The following is a 19239-nucleotide window of genomic DNA, read 5'->3' as shown; positions in this document are numbered from 1 at the left end:
TTGATGATTGCTTTGCCATTGCTTGGTTATAGGGCAGTGAGGGAACTGCTCAGAGAGCAGTAGAGCCCACACCTCTCAGGCATGCTTGCTCTCACATAGACTACACCTATTACCCTGCTGGAGTCTGGGACAGAGCCAGCTCTTTGCCAGCCTAGGGCTTCCCCATATGGAAGGATGGTCAGCTGCCCAATAGGAGAGCTTTCTGTCTCTCCTGCACTGCTGGAGCAGCACAAAACAAGGTTATGTTACATTAATTTTAAAAAGAAGGAAGATGATGTCAGGAAAATTCACTGGAGTCATCTGAACCAGCCTCTTGGAAAGAGTTCTTGATTTCAGCACAGCCGCAGGCACTGCTGAACTATATCAATAGCATTATGTGAATTTAATTTCTTTTTCTTCCCTAGAATTGCAGTAATAACATGAACAGTTATTGCAAGTGCAGCTTAACATGTATGCTTTGCTCTATCCTATGGATATCCTCTATAAAGAGATAAACTACTTTGTTTTCATTTGATAAGGTTTATTAAGTCCAACCTACTCATGGCTTTCTTCATTCCTTACTTTGGAGTTATGCAGTCATCCTTAGCACATGAAAACAGCACTGTCTTATCCTTACTGTTCTGGTCCCCTGGTCAACAAGTCAAGCATTCTTCTCATGATTTACTGTTAGGCCTTTGAAAGTCATCAATCTGTTTGTTTAACTACTGCAGCTTCACACCATTATTCCACTGTGAGGTTTTTTCTTTCCCCACTGACTCAAAAGGTACTAAGAACCTGTTCTCCCTTTTTTCATGTGGTATCCTTGTTCATAATGGGCTTTTCTGGTTGTGGTAACCCTCTTGTCTCTCTAGCTGTTATCTAATGTTCTTTTGACCTCTTGTAAGTAACTAGTGTATTTTTCTGGTACTTGTGCTTAATAACTACAAAACCAGCTGCCCTATATAATATTCTAGATGTTTTTAAAATCTGATATTATTTACCCTTCTTGGTTTTTCAGTTGCTTATCACAGAAAGAGGATTATATGTACTGAAGACAAACAAGTAGATGCAAATATATCAAACATGCATTTTTGGTCAGTTGGGAATGAACTATGGAAATAAGTTGAAATGGGACATTAATATAGCATTTATTATTCTACAGAGTGTATATATAGTATTTTTCCTTTGATTTTATTTAATTAATACAATCAGCAGTATTAACACAAGTAATATGAGGTATTTATAGAGTTGTTTGAAAGCAGAGCCATTGTTCCATATAATTCCTAAACATATATTCCAGGAACAGAGCAGTTTGTCATGCGAAATTTTCATAGCTTGTCGTCCATGTCATTTGTAGGGAAAAAGGTATTCTGGACACTCAGGAATCCAGACTGTCTCAATCTTTAGATTTGCTAATCATTATGAAGATAATAATTACTTAAAGTTTGAATCTCAGTGAACATCTCTTGGGAAGATCCCCATATCTTGCTGAGGTGATTGCTGGTGGGAAAGCCATTCACCAAAGTAAATGGACCTGGCTAAGTCCCTATGTTTATTTTTTATTTTCCCCATGTCTTCTGGGAAAACAGCATCTGCTGTAAGAGGTTTATAGCTTCTGTAGCTACTGTTCACTTAATGCTGAAACTTGAATTTGCATAATATAGACATGTGAATGTTTTCTATTGTGCTGCCAAATTCCTGTTCCTTTTTTTAGTTGTTAATTTGGCCTTTTTCTCATCTGTGCCTTGTTTATGACCTCTTCTGCAAGATTGTCTCTTTACAAGACCTCTCTCGATGTCATTTACTTTGATCCCCTCTATAAGCCCAACGATTATTTCCTCTCATGCAGGTTCACACCTCCTAAACCCATTCAATATTAGTCTGTGTGTAAAATGTATATGCGTGAAACTGTAGAACTGACAGGGTGTGTGCTAATTGCCACGTGCTCCTTGGTCATTTTAGGATATGTTTTTGTCTTCATCTGTGTATTTTACTTGGAGTTTCCAAGGGCAGAAATGAAGTTGTGTAGGACAATTTCATGGAAGGGCAAAATTTTTCTTGAATTTTGTGGTCTTTAAGCTCAGTAAAAACATGTGTAACTGCATTTGCATGAGAAGTTTTGCTGATGTTTCTTTCCTAAGATTATTAAAGATAAGCATGACCATCAGCACCTGACCTTGTGTAGTTCCTTGAGGCACTGGTTGTGTCCTGCTGTTTGTTTGTGTAGTGTATAGCTTATTCTGGATGCTGTTGCTGTAGAAATGTTGTCAACAAAATATATGGGAAACAAGTCTCTCGTTCAATATTGTCTGCATACTTTTACATGTATGTGTCTTGATTTGTCCATTCTTTAGCATGCTTGCTTCATTCATGTTCACAAAGGCTGTAGTTAAATACCAGATATTGATTGAAGGGATAGGTAATTCATTTATACCTTTGTTGTTGAGTATTACAATTTTCAACCGTTTCTTTTCCCTTTGATTCAACTGTGAAAGTGGGATGGGACACAGAATGGCCTCATTATTGTAGGAGTATTTCTCTGTTCCCTGCAATGATTCCAAAAGCTCTTGCACACTTCATCAGTATTATTGTAATTCTTTGGCTGCAGGATATTTGGCAGCTGTTGCACCCCACTGGCAAATCCTATTCAGACTTCACTTCCATTCACCATTGCCATTGGAGAATTGATTTCTCTCTCCTCTGCTCTAACCTTTCCCAATTCATTTTGGATTGTTCAATGTGAAACATTTTAATTTCATATCATACAGCCATTCAGCTCACAATCCTTTTTTAACCTGTCACCAGGGTAACAGCATAGCATGCTTGCTTTAGGCAATCAAGTTTTTATTTCACATGCTTAATGTTGCATTAAATGTTTGCATTTTGTTTAACCCTCTTAAATACTTCAAAATGTGGATATATTTTGCATGGTAATGAAGTCTCTGATTTCAGTGTCAAGTCTTCACAGAAATTGTCTTACTTAAAATAAAAAATAAGAAATCAGAAGATGAATACAGTAATGAGAAGATTATTAATAAAATCCCAAATGGCTGAATGAGGCAAACATCCATAGAATGGTAAAAAATATTTTTCCTCTGGTAAAACCTTCTGGAGGCTTATATTATAATCTTCAGACCTGTACTTGGGGATTATTTTTACCTGTAAGTGTTTGTATCAAATTAATGCAAATATAGGATTAACCATGCAATAACATGACTTTAAGAAGTGAAATGTCTGCCCTATACATGTCAACCTACTTCACACTGCTTGCCAGTTGTGTATGGAACTGTAAGCTGAATAGTAAGTATTTTTTTTATAAATAAAAATTAGAATTTTTGGGGATGATGCAGTTGATTAAAGAAATATGGAATTTTAAAGTATCTGTTTTTCCTCTACATGTAAATCATAATGAATTTGTGTTATCATAGATGATTACAAAAATGAAATAAAATGGACATTTTCATGTCTTAAAAAACATTGATTTCTTATAACTGGGGTGCTACAGAGCAAGTCCTGCTTGCATTGGTAAAGCAGTAGGACCAGCTAGGTTCTCCCTCACCTTTTTAGTTGGTAGTAAAAAAAAGTCTGTAATAGATGTCCTTAAAACACCCAGTCTATAACTATAATTAGAGGCATAGTGTTAAAGGCTTTTTATCTGTTATGATCTAGTCTCAATTATGTAGGTATAAAAGATATGGGGGGAAGGGGTGGGAAGTATTTAATTTTAGGATAAGTAAAATCTAAGAATATTGCATTGCAAATAAGCCCAGACTTTCTCATTTATAGTGAAATAAACCCATAATGAAAGCACTGATAATATGCATATTGACACTTCAGAATACCAATTTTACAAACCTTCTCATTTTCAAAATAGGTCATACATATCTGTTGTTGTTTAAAAAAACAGATGTGAAATATTTTGTTCCTGTACTAGCCAGAGTGTTGGAGTTTCTTGAGAAGACAGCTGTTTGTTATAGATCAGACCCATAAAGTTGACTTTGTTAGAATTTTTCTTCCAACAGCATGTAAGTAACTACAGAAGGATAGAAATAAAGTTGCTTCTATTAATTTCCAAGCTTTCTGTCCAGTTTTCTATTTTCCCAAGTCATGCTATAAGCTACCAAATATTATTACCCACCTAAAGAGGTTTGGCAGTGTTTTGTTACTGAATTTTGCCAAAAGGAGCCAAGCATATGGTAACAGTTAATTTATTGGTTCTTCTAACCTCCAGGGAACTCTTTACAGAGAGCATATTACCTTTTTATCTAACATATTTTAAATAAAAGAGCTGTTGACTTGAAATTTGATATGCCAGTGTAGAGGCTAAAACTTCAGTGTGGTTATGCTCAATTCAGTCTTGTTTAAGGGTAAGATTAAAAGTGTAAACATACAAGACTGAGCAAGCTAAGATGTCTTTCTTTTCAGCTTTCAGAGAGCTGGGTCTCTTCTGTGTAGTGTGTGTTTAACTGAAATATTGAAGAGACGTTTTCATGAGAAAAATAAACCCTAACTTTGTCTCAGAAGTCTTGGAGACCTCTTTCTTTGCTTTCATTTTAAGATATCCTTGGTATGTGCATTACCAAAGAATGATAAAAGAAAGGGATATTTTTCATTTCTTTGTGTATAAGGCCACAGGCCTATTTGTTGCTTTGTAGACAATGTAGATTTGCATAATTTTACTGGACAATTATGTGAGAGGTAAGATTGCTAATTGCTATGCTCTATCCTGGAGCTGAATCTCATCCCTGATATTTGCACAACTCAGAATCAGTCACCTGCTACCTGCATTTGAGGTAGCTGTCTTTGTTCCACCTTAGGTACTGTATATTTTTGGTTTTATAACCTAGTGGTATTGAGAATCTTGAAAGGAAAGCTGTGTGGATATGTCATCGTATTTTTAACTGAATACTTGGGATAGATGGTGCCTTATGTAAAAAATACCCTGATTTCTGTTGTTTCATGGTAAGTATTCAAAGACCTGGCTATTTTTCCCTGGATCTGTTTTGAGACTGCTCAGATGACTTTTTCTTTTATGATTATGGATGATTCTTTAATATCTTTCATAGACCATTCTTTAGTGGTTTACTTTTCTGTGTAGTTAGATGTAGTGCTTGGTGTTTGTTTTGGCTGTGGCTTCCCTTTAACATATATCTTCAAAGCCTGTAGTGTGAGAAAGACTGAGCAGGAAAGAACAGCCAGGACCTGGTTCTTTTGAAACCAGGGATGTTTACCCAGTGACTTAGAAAGGAGATGACAGGTCTTTATCCTGTCTCTCTGTGGTGCTTAGTAAAATTAGTCTTTCTGCAGTTAGTAGTCAGATGATACAAATAAATTATTTGCATATTAATTCCAGATTTAAAAAATCACTTCTAAAAATTGTGGGCTTTAAGCTTCTGTCTTGACCCCAGTGTTCTGTGTTTCTGAGTCTCCTCTCTCTGGCAAGATGGTGGCAGAGATGGTGACACAGTAATGATTTTCTCGAGGCCCTGCTTCCCATTTTTCTACCAGACACTGAAATTTAAGGCAGGTCCTAATGTCCTCAGACAGCTCTACCCTGTTTCCTTGAGCTAGTGAGCGTACTTTTCTTTAAATTTTTTGTTGCCTGCCCTGCTCCCTCTCCTGCAGCAAAGTCTTTCTTCTTTTTACTTGTACCCTCAGGCAAATCACAAACATTTTAAGATGCCTACTAATACTAGGTCAACTTTCTTCTCTATTAGCTGTGATTTTTTTCTTTTCTTTTCTTTGGTCTTGGACATCACATGTCTGCCTCTGCAACAGGCTTCCTTTTCCAAAGACTTAACACTTGTATTTAAGTGAACCCTTTTGAGTAAATAGACTGAAACTCTGTTTCAGTGATTTCCAAACTCCTGGTAGTCTTACAGCTATTTAAGCTTCAGTCTCCTTATGTTGGGTAGTGTAGTACCTTTCCACAGCCCACTTCTCTTCGACTTCCTTAGCTTTCAGTCATTCATATGTCTTCCTAGAAGCAGAGGGTAGTGAGAGCTGATAGCATTTTGCTGTTTCACAGTTGAAAAATGTTGGATTGCAATAAGAAGTGGTTGCATTCATGGCCTATAAAGGGTGGAGCATAACTCTTTAGAGATAAGGACTTTTGTGATTTAACCCCAGCCACCAGCTATGAAGAAAATTAACTCTGCTCTAGCCAAAAGCAGCACACAGGGCTAGTTTGTCTCACACAGGAATGTCCAAAGGGGCTGCAGTCATTTACATTATAGAAAAATTATGTTGGCTATAAACAAGGAAACTTTGGGCTGTGAGAGAAAACATGGCTGTTATGTATAGATTCCCTCAGCAGGTGAGTGCAAAGGAAGGATTTGGGCTGAAGGCAAAGTTGTGAGAACCAGTTCTGAACGTCATCTTAAGGTATCCTCTTTCAGCTGCCTTACATTATTGCTGAAAGGGTATTCAAAAATACTTTGGATCTTCCTCATGTTTGTGCAACAGTTTTAATTTACATTTTAGCATTTCTATTCAAAATGAATCTGTTTTTTTGTGTCAGAAATGTCTTTATGTTCTTTTGAGCATCCTGTTGACCACATACAATTTGTTCATCCTTGTTTATAGAACAGGAACATTCACAGAAAAATATATGTGTATTGGATTAACAAGAAAGAGGAACAGTACCATCTATGTGTAATTCATTAAATAATAATTGAATGTGTAAAAGATAATGTTTAAAGAAAAAGGGTTTTTTCCATAGCATTTTAAAATGTACTTATATGGTACATGTTAATATATTACATTATTTCCATATTTTATATTTAGAACATTTGTTCTTTGCCTTGTGAATTACTGAACTGCATTGATTAGTGCTAATTGTCTGGACAAAAGGCAACTAAGGAGAAGGAACTTACAGTTAAGTACATTGTAGAAGTGTAACGATGTTCTTATACTGTTCTTAGACCTTATTTAACCTTCTACTGTTGAATATTGAATATTGAACCAGATGAGTATTTGGGCCAGTCAGTATGGCCATTTTTCTGTCTCCATCCTATATTAATCATGATTATGCTGAAATAAGCATTGTCAATAGGGTTGATCCCACCTACACAGCCTGGCTTCTCTAATGCAACCTTAGTCAGCAGAAAGTTCAGTGGGCAAAAGTTTTCTTGCTAGTACTGACAAAGAGGCACAAGCTGTTACAATTTTTTTGTCCTTCATGTTCAACCCTGGTTTAATAATTCTCAAGTTTTTTTTTTTCAGGTGTGATGTGTATAACTGCAGCAAAGTTGGAAGTCTATGCACATTTTATTTGTATTGGCTTTCTTCCTTTTATTTGTGAGACCACAATATGAACAATGGCAGATGTCCTGTAAAAAGGATGAAAATACATATGGGACAATAAATAGCATCTTTTGAATGTGCATCACAGTTAAATAATTAGATGCCTGGGTTTCTGTGGCCTGGAATTGTAGTGCCTAAGTAATGTAAAAAATACAGGTAAGCATTACCTAAAGGTTGTTCAACCAATCTAGGGTCTAACTCATTATGAGAGGTACCTTTCTCTTTCCATTACTTAAGAAGGGAAAAGATGGTAAATATTAGGTGATGAAAGCTCACAAGTGTGAAAGCCGGATGTGAGCTGAAAGTGTAGTAAGTGATGTATAGAAGGTAGTGAGGGACACTGGAGCTCTGCTCTGTGCTATAATTGTCTAGACATGATGTATGAGTGCTTATTGGAGATACACATGTTTTATGTTATCTAATATAATTTTTAATGAACTTTTGGGGGTTTTGTCATCTGCTATTTTTTTTCTCTTTAACTGAACACAATTAGTGGCATTAATCTTTTTCATAGGAATCTAGTGCAGAAGAAACAGAGAACAAAGCTTTAGAATCTGTGCAATAGGCCATGTTTCTTATGTGTAGGGCAGAGGAAGTAGCTGTCACATTGCCTGTTGGAAATTGGCTTGAGTACCTCTAGCCAAATGCTGTAATCACATTTGCTTGTGGTTTGATAGATGCGTTGTTGATATCTGTGTTGTCACCCAGCACTAGTTCTTATGCTGAAAGGCCAGGCACTGTCTAGAAAAATATATAGGTCTAAATGGATCACTGTTCTTGGCCAGCTTCTGTTTTTTACACTATGGCATGTAGGATGTCTAGCAAGGAAAATCTGGTCATGGTTTTGCAGGACTGTGGGCTGTCCAGAAAGTGCGTTCTATGTATTGCCTGAATGGAGACTCTTATAGAGGAGAAACCACAAAAGAAAAATGTGATCAGTACAGCTGTATTCCAAAACCAGTTTCATTGGCATGAGATGGTTAAGCTCTTGCATGGACTCTTAGTTTTGCTGCAATGAGTTTGTGGGAGATGATGAGCTTTGTGTGATGGGTGGGCTCTTACAATACTCTGGAACTCTACTGAAATCTGGCGCAAGCATTGTGTTTTCAAAGATGCACAAAAAATGACTGTAATTGTATTTTAAACAATGACCTTTAGGATATTGCATATGTGACAGGCTTTAGAGGGACCAGGACAAATCACATATCCTACAAAGTGTGACAGAAATTCCATACTTCTAGCAATACAGTCTGGTTAGTTCCAAGGGGACTGACATATCAAAAGGGTGAGACACCTGAATGAAACTGTAAAACACAGGAAAGAGCATTCAATACACAGCTCCCAACAAAAAACTCGAAAAGATTTTTGGAGGTGGTGTTATCTAAAAAGGTGTTTCCAGTGTGGCCTAAGACAGGTTGGGGGTTTTATTTTGGTTAGCTAGTATAATAGAAAATTCTTCCTTAGTTTGCACACTGTGTCCCTTGTGGACCTTGAAGAAGGCCAGTGTTCTTCCTCTCAGTGCTTTGCCGAATTTCCTTAGAAATGGCTTCATTCTGATGTCTTTCCTTTTCTCTTGACTGTAGTAGTTGTCTGTCACTCCTGATCTGGTGCTTTGTTTAGTAAGTTCAGCAGGCACTGAAAAGTTTCACTGTATTGGGTCTCAAAAACTTTGTTCTTTAAGGAAACACTGCATTTCAGTTTGTTGTTAGTGCCTTTAATGCTGGCTGTGACTGTGGGTCAGATGTGTATCTCTGAATAAGAAAGATATAGGTGAATGTGTTTTTTAGGATTAACTGTAAATTAGTTATAGTTGGGGAAATGGCAGTCTGTTCCAGATGATAATTTTGTCTAACAGGATAATGGGACTGTCAGGCCATGATTTTTTCAAAATGGAATTTTTAGCTTTGATTCTAATGTGTATTTTCGCCTCCAAAATGGCAGAATGATTTTTCAAATATGCTGCACTTTGCAGTATTTTCTTAGCTTTCAGCTAGCAGGAGCATCATGATAGGTATTAAAAACTTCTTAATGTAACTTTTACTGGGGCAACTAAATGAGGGGGTTTGAACTTGAATTTAAATATCAGTTTTGTTGTTTTTTGGGTTTTCTTCCCCCAAATATCTAGACTAAATACTGAACTTAGAGTTTTGAGGGAATGCAATTGCAGAAATTGTCATTAAGATCAAAATCTCTTCATGTGAATAAAGGATTCTTCAATAATTAATCTAGCTGTCATTAGAGAGTGTACTGGCAGAAGTGTACCATCTTGTTCGTGATGAGGAGCTCATACTCTCACTGTATGTATTTCACTTTTGATTAGTTCTAGTCCAGACCTGTGAACTGAATGCCCATTTGTGACTGGAGTGTGCTAGGTGCAGTTCTGCAGCCTGGTTTCTGCCTTTCTTGCATCAGAGAGGGAGCTGGTTCGCACATCCCAAGACTGTTCTGCAGCGTGATACAAAGCAATTTAAGTGCAGATGATTGGGATAATTTGCTTTGAAAACTGCTCCTGATCTGAGGTACAACACTGATGTTCTCACAACCACTGTATGTTGTCCTGTTACTTCTAAGTTATCATACTCTCCAGAACTTCTGCTACAAAAGTGAGCAAATAACTGAAACTCTGACAGAAGGGATGACAGATTAAAGCACCAAATGTGTTTTCATTCAAGTTTACAGCTATTAGTGGCAATTGAGCTCAAGATTAGTAGGCAGATTTCACCATTGAGATGAGTCCAGCAAGCCTAGCACAGAGTTTGCCTGGATGTTTGAAAAAAAGAGTACGGAAAGTAGTCGTACATGTAGAAGTAAAATTGGATTATTTCCTTATCAAACTTAGAGGTAATTTTTAATCACTTCACCTCCATTTTCATGTTAATAATTTAGCATTTCCTTCTGCCTATTTTTTATGTGGACAGTAAGCCTGTAGTATTATAAACTTAATACAAAGTGAAAAATAGCACATTGTTACTGGGAATAGCCCTTCTTTGAATGGAGGTGTAGGAAACAAACAGCCCAACAGGCAGCTACATCCCAATACCATCATGTTATATGGAAGGATGTAACTCCTACTGGATGATGTTAACTGAAGCGCTTTAGTCCTCCCTGCTGCATCCCAGTGGTTTTTCTGAAGCTCTTTGCACATGAAAAGAAAGTGAGAATATTATTGTAAGACTAACCCTAAATATCTGCACAATAAGAGAATTAATAGAAAATAATAAAAAGTAGGGAAATATTAGAAAAATTTGTATAGGAAAAGGAGTTTGTTGTTTTCCTTTTGTAGAATAAATTGTTATTGCTAGCTTTCCCAACAGCCCAAAATTATGTCTTAATAAAAATAATAAAAAAAAAATTTGGAAAACAACCAAGTTATTAAATTAAATAAAAAGAGAAATAGCTCCAACTTTTTTTGATGACACATTTTCAGATTTTTCTCTCCATAACAATTGTCAGCATGTACAAGTCAATATTGTTGACTGATTTGATTAAAAACACCCACTTGCAAGTCATTCCTCCTTTGGTAAAGTTTTGCTGATTCAGGAAAGATGGTTGAAAAAACAGATTAGAAGCACAGGCTTAAATAGTAAAGTATACTAAAAATAAATGGTTTTTTCCCTGTACTTGTGAACACTTGATTTGAGTATTGCTTGATTCTTATTTCATAAATGCTTGCAATGAGACAAGTAGCAACACGTCTTATCCAGCATTAGGACCAAGTGCCAAAACCCTTTGTACCAGAGAATGCATCATCAGGCTGCAAAGCTGAGTCTCTGTGAATTCTCTGAGTCTCCATGAATCTCCCATTCCTTCCGACCATCAGCAGGGTAGGGTGGTGAGTCCTCCAGTGCTTACCTGGCCCTGGCTCTTTCTCTTGAGAGATGGCAGGTGGATGTGAACCCTCTCGGGCTGAAGAAGACTGATAGCCTGGATCTTTTGATTCTCTGGATGTATACTCTGCAAACATGAATTTTTTATAGCAGGACAGGCAATGACAGCAGTCCTACTTCCTTTGCCTGATAGACTTAAAGCTAAAAGAGCTATGAAAGATTTTTTCAAGAAGCTTAGAATTGTTGTTTGCCTGCATTTTTGGAGGATAATTTCTTGTTAAGACTCTGGAGACAGCTGGCAGAAGAACCCCTAGTTCCTTCCCCCTGCCAGGCTGCTGAGGATGCTGGCTGTAAAACATTCGGGTTTAAAGTGTCTCTCTTTGCAGGACCCAAGCCCTGCATGTTTAAAGACCTCCACAGTGGAAGTGGGTTAGCCAGGGTGAGATCAGATTTTGTGCAAGTTTACTTCTCAGTTAAATGAAGATGAAAGGGGCTGAGCCACACTCTTAGGTCTGGGTGGCTAAATTCACCCTAGATTTATAAGAACTAGCTTTAATGTTTCTTCAGTCCTCATCTGGGTTTCACTGCTGAAGACACTGGAGGTTTTTGTTGGTCACTGGATTGCAGGCTCTCATGTCAATGCAAATTGCTCAAAAGCTTCTGTTAAAGGGAACATCCAGATGTATGCTGTTGTGAATCAAAGCACAGTGCACTCCATAGCATCCTTTTAAAGCATAGCTTTTTGTTTTATAGTTTATCCTGCATGTAATTTAATTTTTTCCTGTGGTCATTATTCAGATAGAGTACATGGCTGTAAATGTAAATGTGTATTTGTTATTGATCTAAATATGGTATCTAAAAAAATGTAATGTAAAACCTTTTTGATATAACTGTTAATTCTTTCAGCTTTTGTCTGATCAGCTGGCACACAGGCTAGTAGAGGTTATTATTTTGTATGACATAAGAAGAACTGCAATTTAGTCTAATGATGGTATATTTTCATATTCACAGTGAAAGGGGTACATGTATATATATGCACATATAAAGCAGGAAGAAGGAAAACCTATTTTTATGTAAAAGGACACGTGATATGTATAGATGGGACCACTCTGAATATATGTAGAAAATGTGTGTGAATAGATATAAAAAATACTTCAAATTGCTGAATAAAATATTCCCAGATTCTTAGGTTCCTTTCACATAATTTTTGGTTCTTAAAATAATCCTGTGAAAGTGCTGCTTTTATCTTTTCTGTGTGATGATGAACTTTTATGTTGGAAAGTGTTGAAAGTACACAGATACTAAAGCTTAGATTTGTGTTTTGTTTGGCAGTACACTTCTGTTTAGAATTCTTTTAATCTATCCTTTCCCTGCTTTTATATTCATCTGATAGTTGAAGGTTCTGTGAAGGATATTTCTTTGCATATGAACTTATTAAACCAATAATGCTCAAAAGTGTGTGAGATTTACTTCCTTTTTTTTTTTTTTTTTTTGCATCACAAGATGGGCTCTTGTTTGAGTTGTTAAATTTCTATTTGCTTTTCTTGATTTTTTTTTTTTTTTTTTGGAGGGGTGGGGGGAGGGCAGGGAAAATAAGAAACAATTTATATGGTAGATCTAAAGTTTCATTAAAATTGCTTCTGCCCTGTCCCAGGCATTTTAAGTGGGCCATCTGTCTAAACATCTCTGCATTTTTTTCTGATCATTTCCTCGACTTATTCATGAGCCATGGGAGGGCTCCTTTGTAGTCTCCATGTAGCTGGTTCAGTCTACCCCCACTGAATACATCTATGTGCTTGCATAACATATCTTTTCACAGTGCTGGAAATTCTCTGAACTTGGTTCAGATGAATGGCCCACTTTCTGAAGGTCTTTTTTTCTCCCTCTGCAAGATTTGTATGCAGAAACTGACCTTGGTGGCTACAGAATCCAGCACATTATTCTTGATCATTTTACAGGCCACCTGCTGTGAAAGTTATGATGAAGGATTTCTTAATGATTCTTTGACCATTAACATTGTTTTAAGTCAATATTTCACTTTTATTTAACTGCTGAATAGGTAATTGCACAATTGAAAAACAGCTTTATGGAGTGTCATATAATGTGGTTTTCTAATGCTTATAATCTTTCAAATGGGAGGATTTGTTACGATAGTTTGGGATTTCTCTGTTTATGCAAAGTATTATGCAGCAAAAATATCAGAAGTAAAGAGGACTTTGTAAGTGCTTTCCCCCTCAGCATTAGAACACATATTTTGAATTGGAAGTAAAAAAATCTATACTCAATTTTCTGACCCTTTAGGAGCTGGTGACATCCTGGCTCATTTACATGATCAGTGGTAATCAGGAGAGGGAAGTTTACTGGCCACAAACTGCAGAAAATTGTAGTTTTTATTGAGTTCCTTCTATCTGATTGGTTGGTGACAATAAAAATGGCCAGGGCAGAGTTATTACTTGAGTTGCTTTTGTGAGTGTCTATTTTCTTTCATTACTTGTTTTTTACTAGAACGGATAATAGTTTGATTAATGTTTTCCATGAGCACAGTATGTGTTGATCTAAAATTTTTAGCAGTTGTCTGCTTTCTTCACTGAAAACTTGCAAAGAAACTGGGAGCTTTGGTTGCTGCGTTTTTCTAAAGCATCTCTCTCTCCACACTCTACACAGACATCATCTCTAGTTAAACAAACAGTGATAGAGCTTGAAAATAAATAACTATGAAGGCAAATGGTGCTGTTTTTCTTGTTTCATTGCTTACATGCTTTTGTAATCGGTGCTTTGGAGTAAAGCCTTTATGACTTAAAGGCAGGCCATCATTCTATATCCATGCTCCTACGCTTGTGATGCTTCCCTGTAGAAGGCAATTTGTCGTGGAGAGGGTCAGAACTGCCCATTTTTGTGTGGCAGGAGTTTGTAAACACCCTTCTCCCCACCCATCTCCTGTCGTTGCAGCCGCAGTGCTGCCTTTGCTCTGTCTGTCCCTTTGTGTGTAATGCTCCTGGCAAGGATCAGCAGCGCTCAGTTCTCCGTGGCCCTGTTCCCCATTCACTTGGCACTCATTTTGCTGTGAAACCTGTGTTCTTCCTGCAGTCAGTGATCTTTATACATAAATGAAGTAACTTTATTGCATGATAGGTCATTTGCCAAAACTGGGAGAAAAAAGGGAGGGCATGTTGAGCCCTAGGAAAGACATACTTTGTGGACTCTGAATCTAGGGTTGAAGGGGAAGTGCCTTATGTTTTCTGTGTGTCTTATATGATGGCAAAAATTACACTATTTTTATTTTCAGTGGGATTTTTTTTTTCTGTGAATAGAATATGTCAGATTTCAGCCCATTATGTAGAATTTCAGAAGTTCTACATTTTGAAAATAGCCAGGAGTTTGGGGAGTTTTCTACATACTAGTGTGAAATATATTCAGAGTTCAGATGTTTTCTTCTAGAACACGTAGAAGTCTTCTCAGCTAAGGAAGTAACCTTTGGCCAAAAACAAAGATAATTTCCTGTGCACTGGGACTTCTCAGATATTAAAAAAACCCCAAACACCACAAAACAACAGAAAGCCCCACCATAAATCCCCTTTCTTAGACTGATAGAAACTTCTGCATTTCTAAAGTAGTTCACAGACTTGATCAACTTCTTTTTCATATCCAACAAATGTAGACTTTGATCCTTACGTTTGGACTTCATAATCTTTATTTATTATGAACCTTCCCTCCCCGCAAATCCCATCAAAATGGAGTCTACTACAAGATAATTTCTTGGAAAGGAATTTTATTTAATGAAGAAATAGGATTGTCAGGAGCTAATATAAGTATCTCTCCTAGCCGGTGTCAGTTACAGTTACAAAACCACAGGCAAAGCTGATTAGCAAAGCTAATGAAAAATGTCCTTGTTCAAATGGATCTAGCGATTCCAGGAGGGAAGTACAACTTGCTGTGTAGTTGGAGTTAGATGCAGCTCTGGGCCTTGCCCTCCTGGCCAGCGGTGTTGCAGAGAGAGGAATTATGTGACTGTTTGAAACCCAGGCAAAGCAGTGATCATAGTCATGCCTTTCAAGAGGCATGCATCCTGTTTGGAGATACACTTGACAAAGCTCAGCAAGACAGGACTGAACAAAAATAATCCCTGCTGGAGAACAAGACTGTCTTTCCTTTGATGGCCAGCAGCCAGATTCATGAGGTCACTTCCAGTCAAATGCAATATGTAGCAGGGCTGTGCCAGCAAGGCTGTAAGGAATCTCATGACACCGGTGAAGCAGATCTACTAAGCTGAGTCTGAGATGAGGTCTTAGTTCAATGTGAGAAATACAAAGTTGCTATAAACCACTAAATCCTGTTGGGTGTTGCAGTGGAATATCACGGAGAACTTAACCAGGTGTTGCCTGTATTCCTCCTTACTGGTGTTCTGATACCAGGAAGTGCAATGAAAACATTTCTCAGCTTGCAGCCTGCTACCTGAGCAGGAAATTCCTCTTCCTCTTCTTCAGGAACTCCTGTGTCTGTTGCATTTCCTATCAGCCAGTCTAAATGTTTTGGTGACATACAGGAATTCCAGTATGAGTTGCTGAGAAATGACATTGCACCCAATAAACCATAGATAATTCCTCAGATTCGTTGTTTTGACAATTGTCACTATATTAAATGTGAAAGGTGATACTTGGCATCATTAGCATGGGAACAGGCTATTTTCAATATCTGTCTTGTGAACTTTTAGGGTAGTGATAGAGGTCAGCTAAGGTGTTTGAAATTTGGTGTAGGCCTTACTTGGCTTGGATCCAAATGTAACCAAGGATAAGTATGCATCTATTTGTGTCTGATATATTTAGCATTTCCATTTCCCTTTTCAGGCACTTGGCAAGGCACAATTTTTGGAAGATCCTTGCCTCATTAAGGATAGCTGCTCAAGTTTCAGCTGTCTAAAAACCTAATGTTCTTAAAATAATTATTGAAATCCTTAGCAAGTCAGTGTGTTATCTATGGCTTGGGCAGATAATTTCTCCTCCTGTGGCCTCTGGCAGCCTCACAGGTGCTTCTCCCTGTTGATTTCACAGGAAATCTGAGCATTCTCTTTGGGGACATGTGGTTCACTGGTCACCTAAATCCCCTGGAAGATGCTTGTGGCATAATGTGTTTACAAGTTTTAAGACTCTGAAGATTGCAATAAAATTGTGTAGTAAGTGCTAGAATGCACAATAGATTAATGTTACAGCAGAAATGATCCTTAGAGGAGATGCTAAGGTGATAAACTTATTATCCCTACAGATTTCTTACAGAAAAATCTAAATGTGTAAGAGTCAGGAAGAAAAGCTATACCAAAGTAATGTGTCTGTTTTAATGGAGTTTAAATTACACCTTCCTATCTTCCCTTTAGTCTACATGGTGCTTGCTGATGATAATATATGGTGACCACTTATCAGAAAAGCTGTAGTATACTTTTGGACACCAGTTGTTATGGCAAAGTGGAAGAGACTTGAGAAGTTAGTGAGGAAACTGAAAATGGATATCCATTTAAATGAAATAGCTGAAAATTGCATATTTCACTCTGAATTTCTGAGAATGGAGACTCAGTTCTCATTCCTTTGCTGTCAGGTGTGTGCTTTTTTAAGTTGAAAAGAATCAGGTTTCTTGTATTACTTGATAAATGGTGCAGCCACAGAATGCTGCAGGAATAGGTATATTCCTGCTTGTGGGCTGTGATGATACTTCATTATTTTTTCAGTATGCTTGAAGGGCGTTGTGGATGAGATACTTAAAAATGTATATTAGTTATAAAATTACTTGTATTACTTGTTTGGCTGAATCTTTTGTCTGTAATTAGCTTTTAATTAAGGTTTACTGAGAATGAGATAAAAGAAATAATGATTATATTTAGCCTTTAAAGAGACTGCTCTGGTTATCACTCTTGCTATTCTCCTGCCAGCCCACTTTCTCATCTGCTTTTCATCCTGTTTGAGCTAATTCTGCAGCAAGTGCTGGCTGCATTCAAGGGCCTCCTATAACTTTATCAGCATACCCAGTGTGTCAAGGCAAATCTAGAAAGAAAGCAAGAGTGTATTTTCTCCTTATATGCTGTTTGACAGAAAAATGTATTTAGTATATTTTTTTCAAGTATGCTCTCCAACTGTGTCTATAGATTAATGATATTTTATATCCTTCATGACCATCCTATGAGGCAAGTGCTTCTGGTTAACTTGGGAGAAGCATGAAATCTCTGTTAAAAATTTTCCTTCTGTTTCTTTTTTAGAATTCCTATTGCAAAATCAAAGAGAAGTAGCTGGGAGCTCTCTGTGCATCTAGGAGATGGAATTTACCCAGTTGCAGTTTCGAAGGATGGCTCATCATTTTCTGTAAGTTCTGCTCATTTTCTAAGAAATTCAGTGCATTGAGTATATATATATATATATATACACATATATATACACATATATATACATATATATATATATATAATCCTTGACGCCTGCTAAAATTCTCTGTCTTTTTGTTGACCAAGTAGATATGTGTGGTTTGTCTTTACTAGGCAATACTGTGAATTAGCAAACAAGACTCTGTCAATTAAGTAGTGCTAGTGTACTGAGATTTCTCTCTGCTCGTGCCCATGGAACATTCTTGGATATAATTGTTTATTAAATTAGTTTCTAAATGACTCTGTTTACTGTCTTGTTTAGAAGTAACATCTTATGCTCCATTGTAGATGTATGCGAGCAAGAAAATAAATGCAATGCTGACGAAAATTGCATTACCTTAAGCTAGTGTTTAGTGAAACAAATCAAAGAACCAAGCGAATTGAATAAGTAATCATACTGGAATGGCATTATTCAGCACTCTGTGGTAGAACTGTATGTGGTCATAGTAAAATGCCAGTGTTTCAAGATGTGCTTATTCACTTCAGATGAATGTGTATAAACTATTGTTTTTTACAAATATTCTAAGGTAATTATTTAAGCACTTAATGCTGTCAGCATGAAAGGCAGAAGGACAGACCATGACTGCAGAAGAACAGTGTTCAGTAATTCAGCTGTTCAGCAGAATAAAGCTAAGACACAAGCTGGTTGAAGTATTAAGAAGATAAATTTATAGGGAGAACTACTTTTTATGTCTCTTAATGGTGATTCCACAAGCAAAATGAGATTTTTTTTTTGTAATAGGCAGTTGACTTGTACAGTATCGTTGACTCTTAGTTAAAAGGTTTCAAAGTAAGGCAGTTTTTCTTAGAGTGGCAGTGACACTCACCTTACTTGTTGAGTTGTTGTTTCAGAAGCAAAGGCTATGTCTGCATGTAGTTTTTAAAATTTATATAAATCTCCTAACAGGCATTGTGTGAACTTGGATGCAGTCCATTCAAACAACACAACACCTCTGTCAGATTTCAGCCTAGTTAAGAGTTGTGCTGGCACTGGCTTGTGTGACAGAGACAGCCCTTTCCAGGAGCAGTCATTGCCCTCTGCCTTTCCACCCTTTTGTTGCAGCATTGCTGCTGTGGGGATGAGCCTGCTGGTCACTGTGAGGGTTGCATAGGCTCTTGTTGCTGTGAGCTCAGAAATCTAATTCCCATAGTTGAACTTGCTTGAACCAGAGAGCTGCTTAGCACAGCCAATTACATATGCATGCATCTGTGTGGCTAGCACAAGTCTTTCCCATGAGAATTCCTTTTGTGTTTTATAAATAAAGATAAAGTTTGGATGTTATTGAAAACAGTGTCCCAGGATTTGGACAGTGCAGGCCTGGCCAATCAGGCCTAGGGGGAGGTTTCTGACTGACCAATCTGGGTGACCTTTGAAAACTCTATATATATGATGAAATCAAAACAATAAAGGTCTTTTCCTTCTTGCCACTGAGAACTGGGTCTTTTCTCTGCTAGTGGCTCAACAGCGACACATCTGCATATGTGTACACATTTTTGAGAGATTGCTTGAGTTCAAACCTGTCAGTTTAAATGGAACTGCTAACTGTTGTGATGAGAATTACAGCTAGTATAAACCAGTTTGACAAGGTATATATGGAGTAGGATTTCTGATCCTGTGGTTTGTTATTCAAACAATAACAAATGCGGAGGTTTCTTCTTGTGGCCTTTTGTTCCTGCACTAAGTTAGTGCTGTTACCTTCTACTGCTAGGCAAGGAGGCAGAGCA

General features: G+C 37.3%; 1 protein-coding gene across 3 annotated transcripts in view; it reads left to right on the top strand.

Annotated features, from left to right (window-relative positions):
* PCCA (propionyl-CoA carboxylase subunit alpha) overlaps positions 1–19239 on the top strand; it is a 273781-nt gene that overhangs the window by 148977 nt on the left and 105565 nt on the right. For all 3 annotated transcript variants that reach the window (XM_085057123.1, XM_085057133.1, XM_085057141.1), the window contains one exon: positions 17353–17455. In XM_085057123.1, coding sequence (XP_084913249.1) covers positions 17353–17455 — 103 coding nt within the window. The remainder of the gene's footprint in view (positions 1–17352; positions 17456–19239) is intronic.

Source organism: Lichenostomus cassidix, chromosome 1 (assembly GCF_008360975.1).
Source record: "Lichenostomus cassidix isolate B80296 chromosome 1, HeHo_3.0, whole genome shotgun sequence".
Lineage (NCBI taxonomy): Eukaryota > Metazoa > Chordata > Aves > Passeriformes > Meliphagidae > Lichenostomus > Lichenostomus cassidix.
Note: the sequence above shows the minus strand (reverse complement) of the source record. Positions and strands in the feature narration are given on the sequence as shown.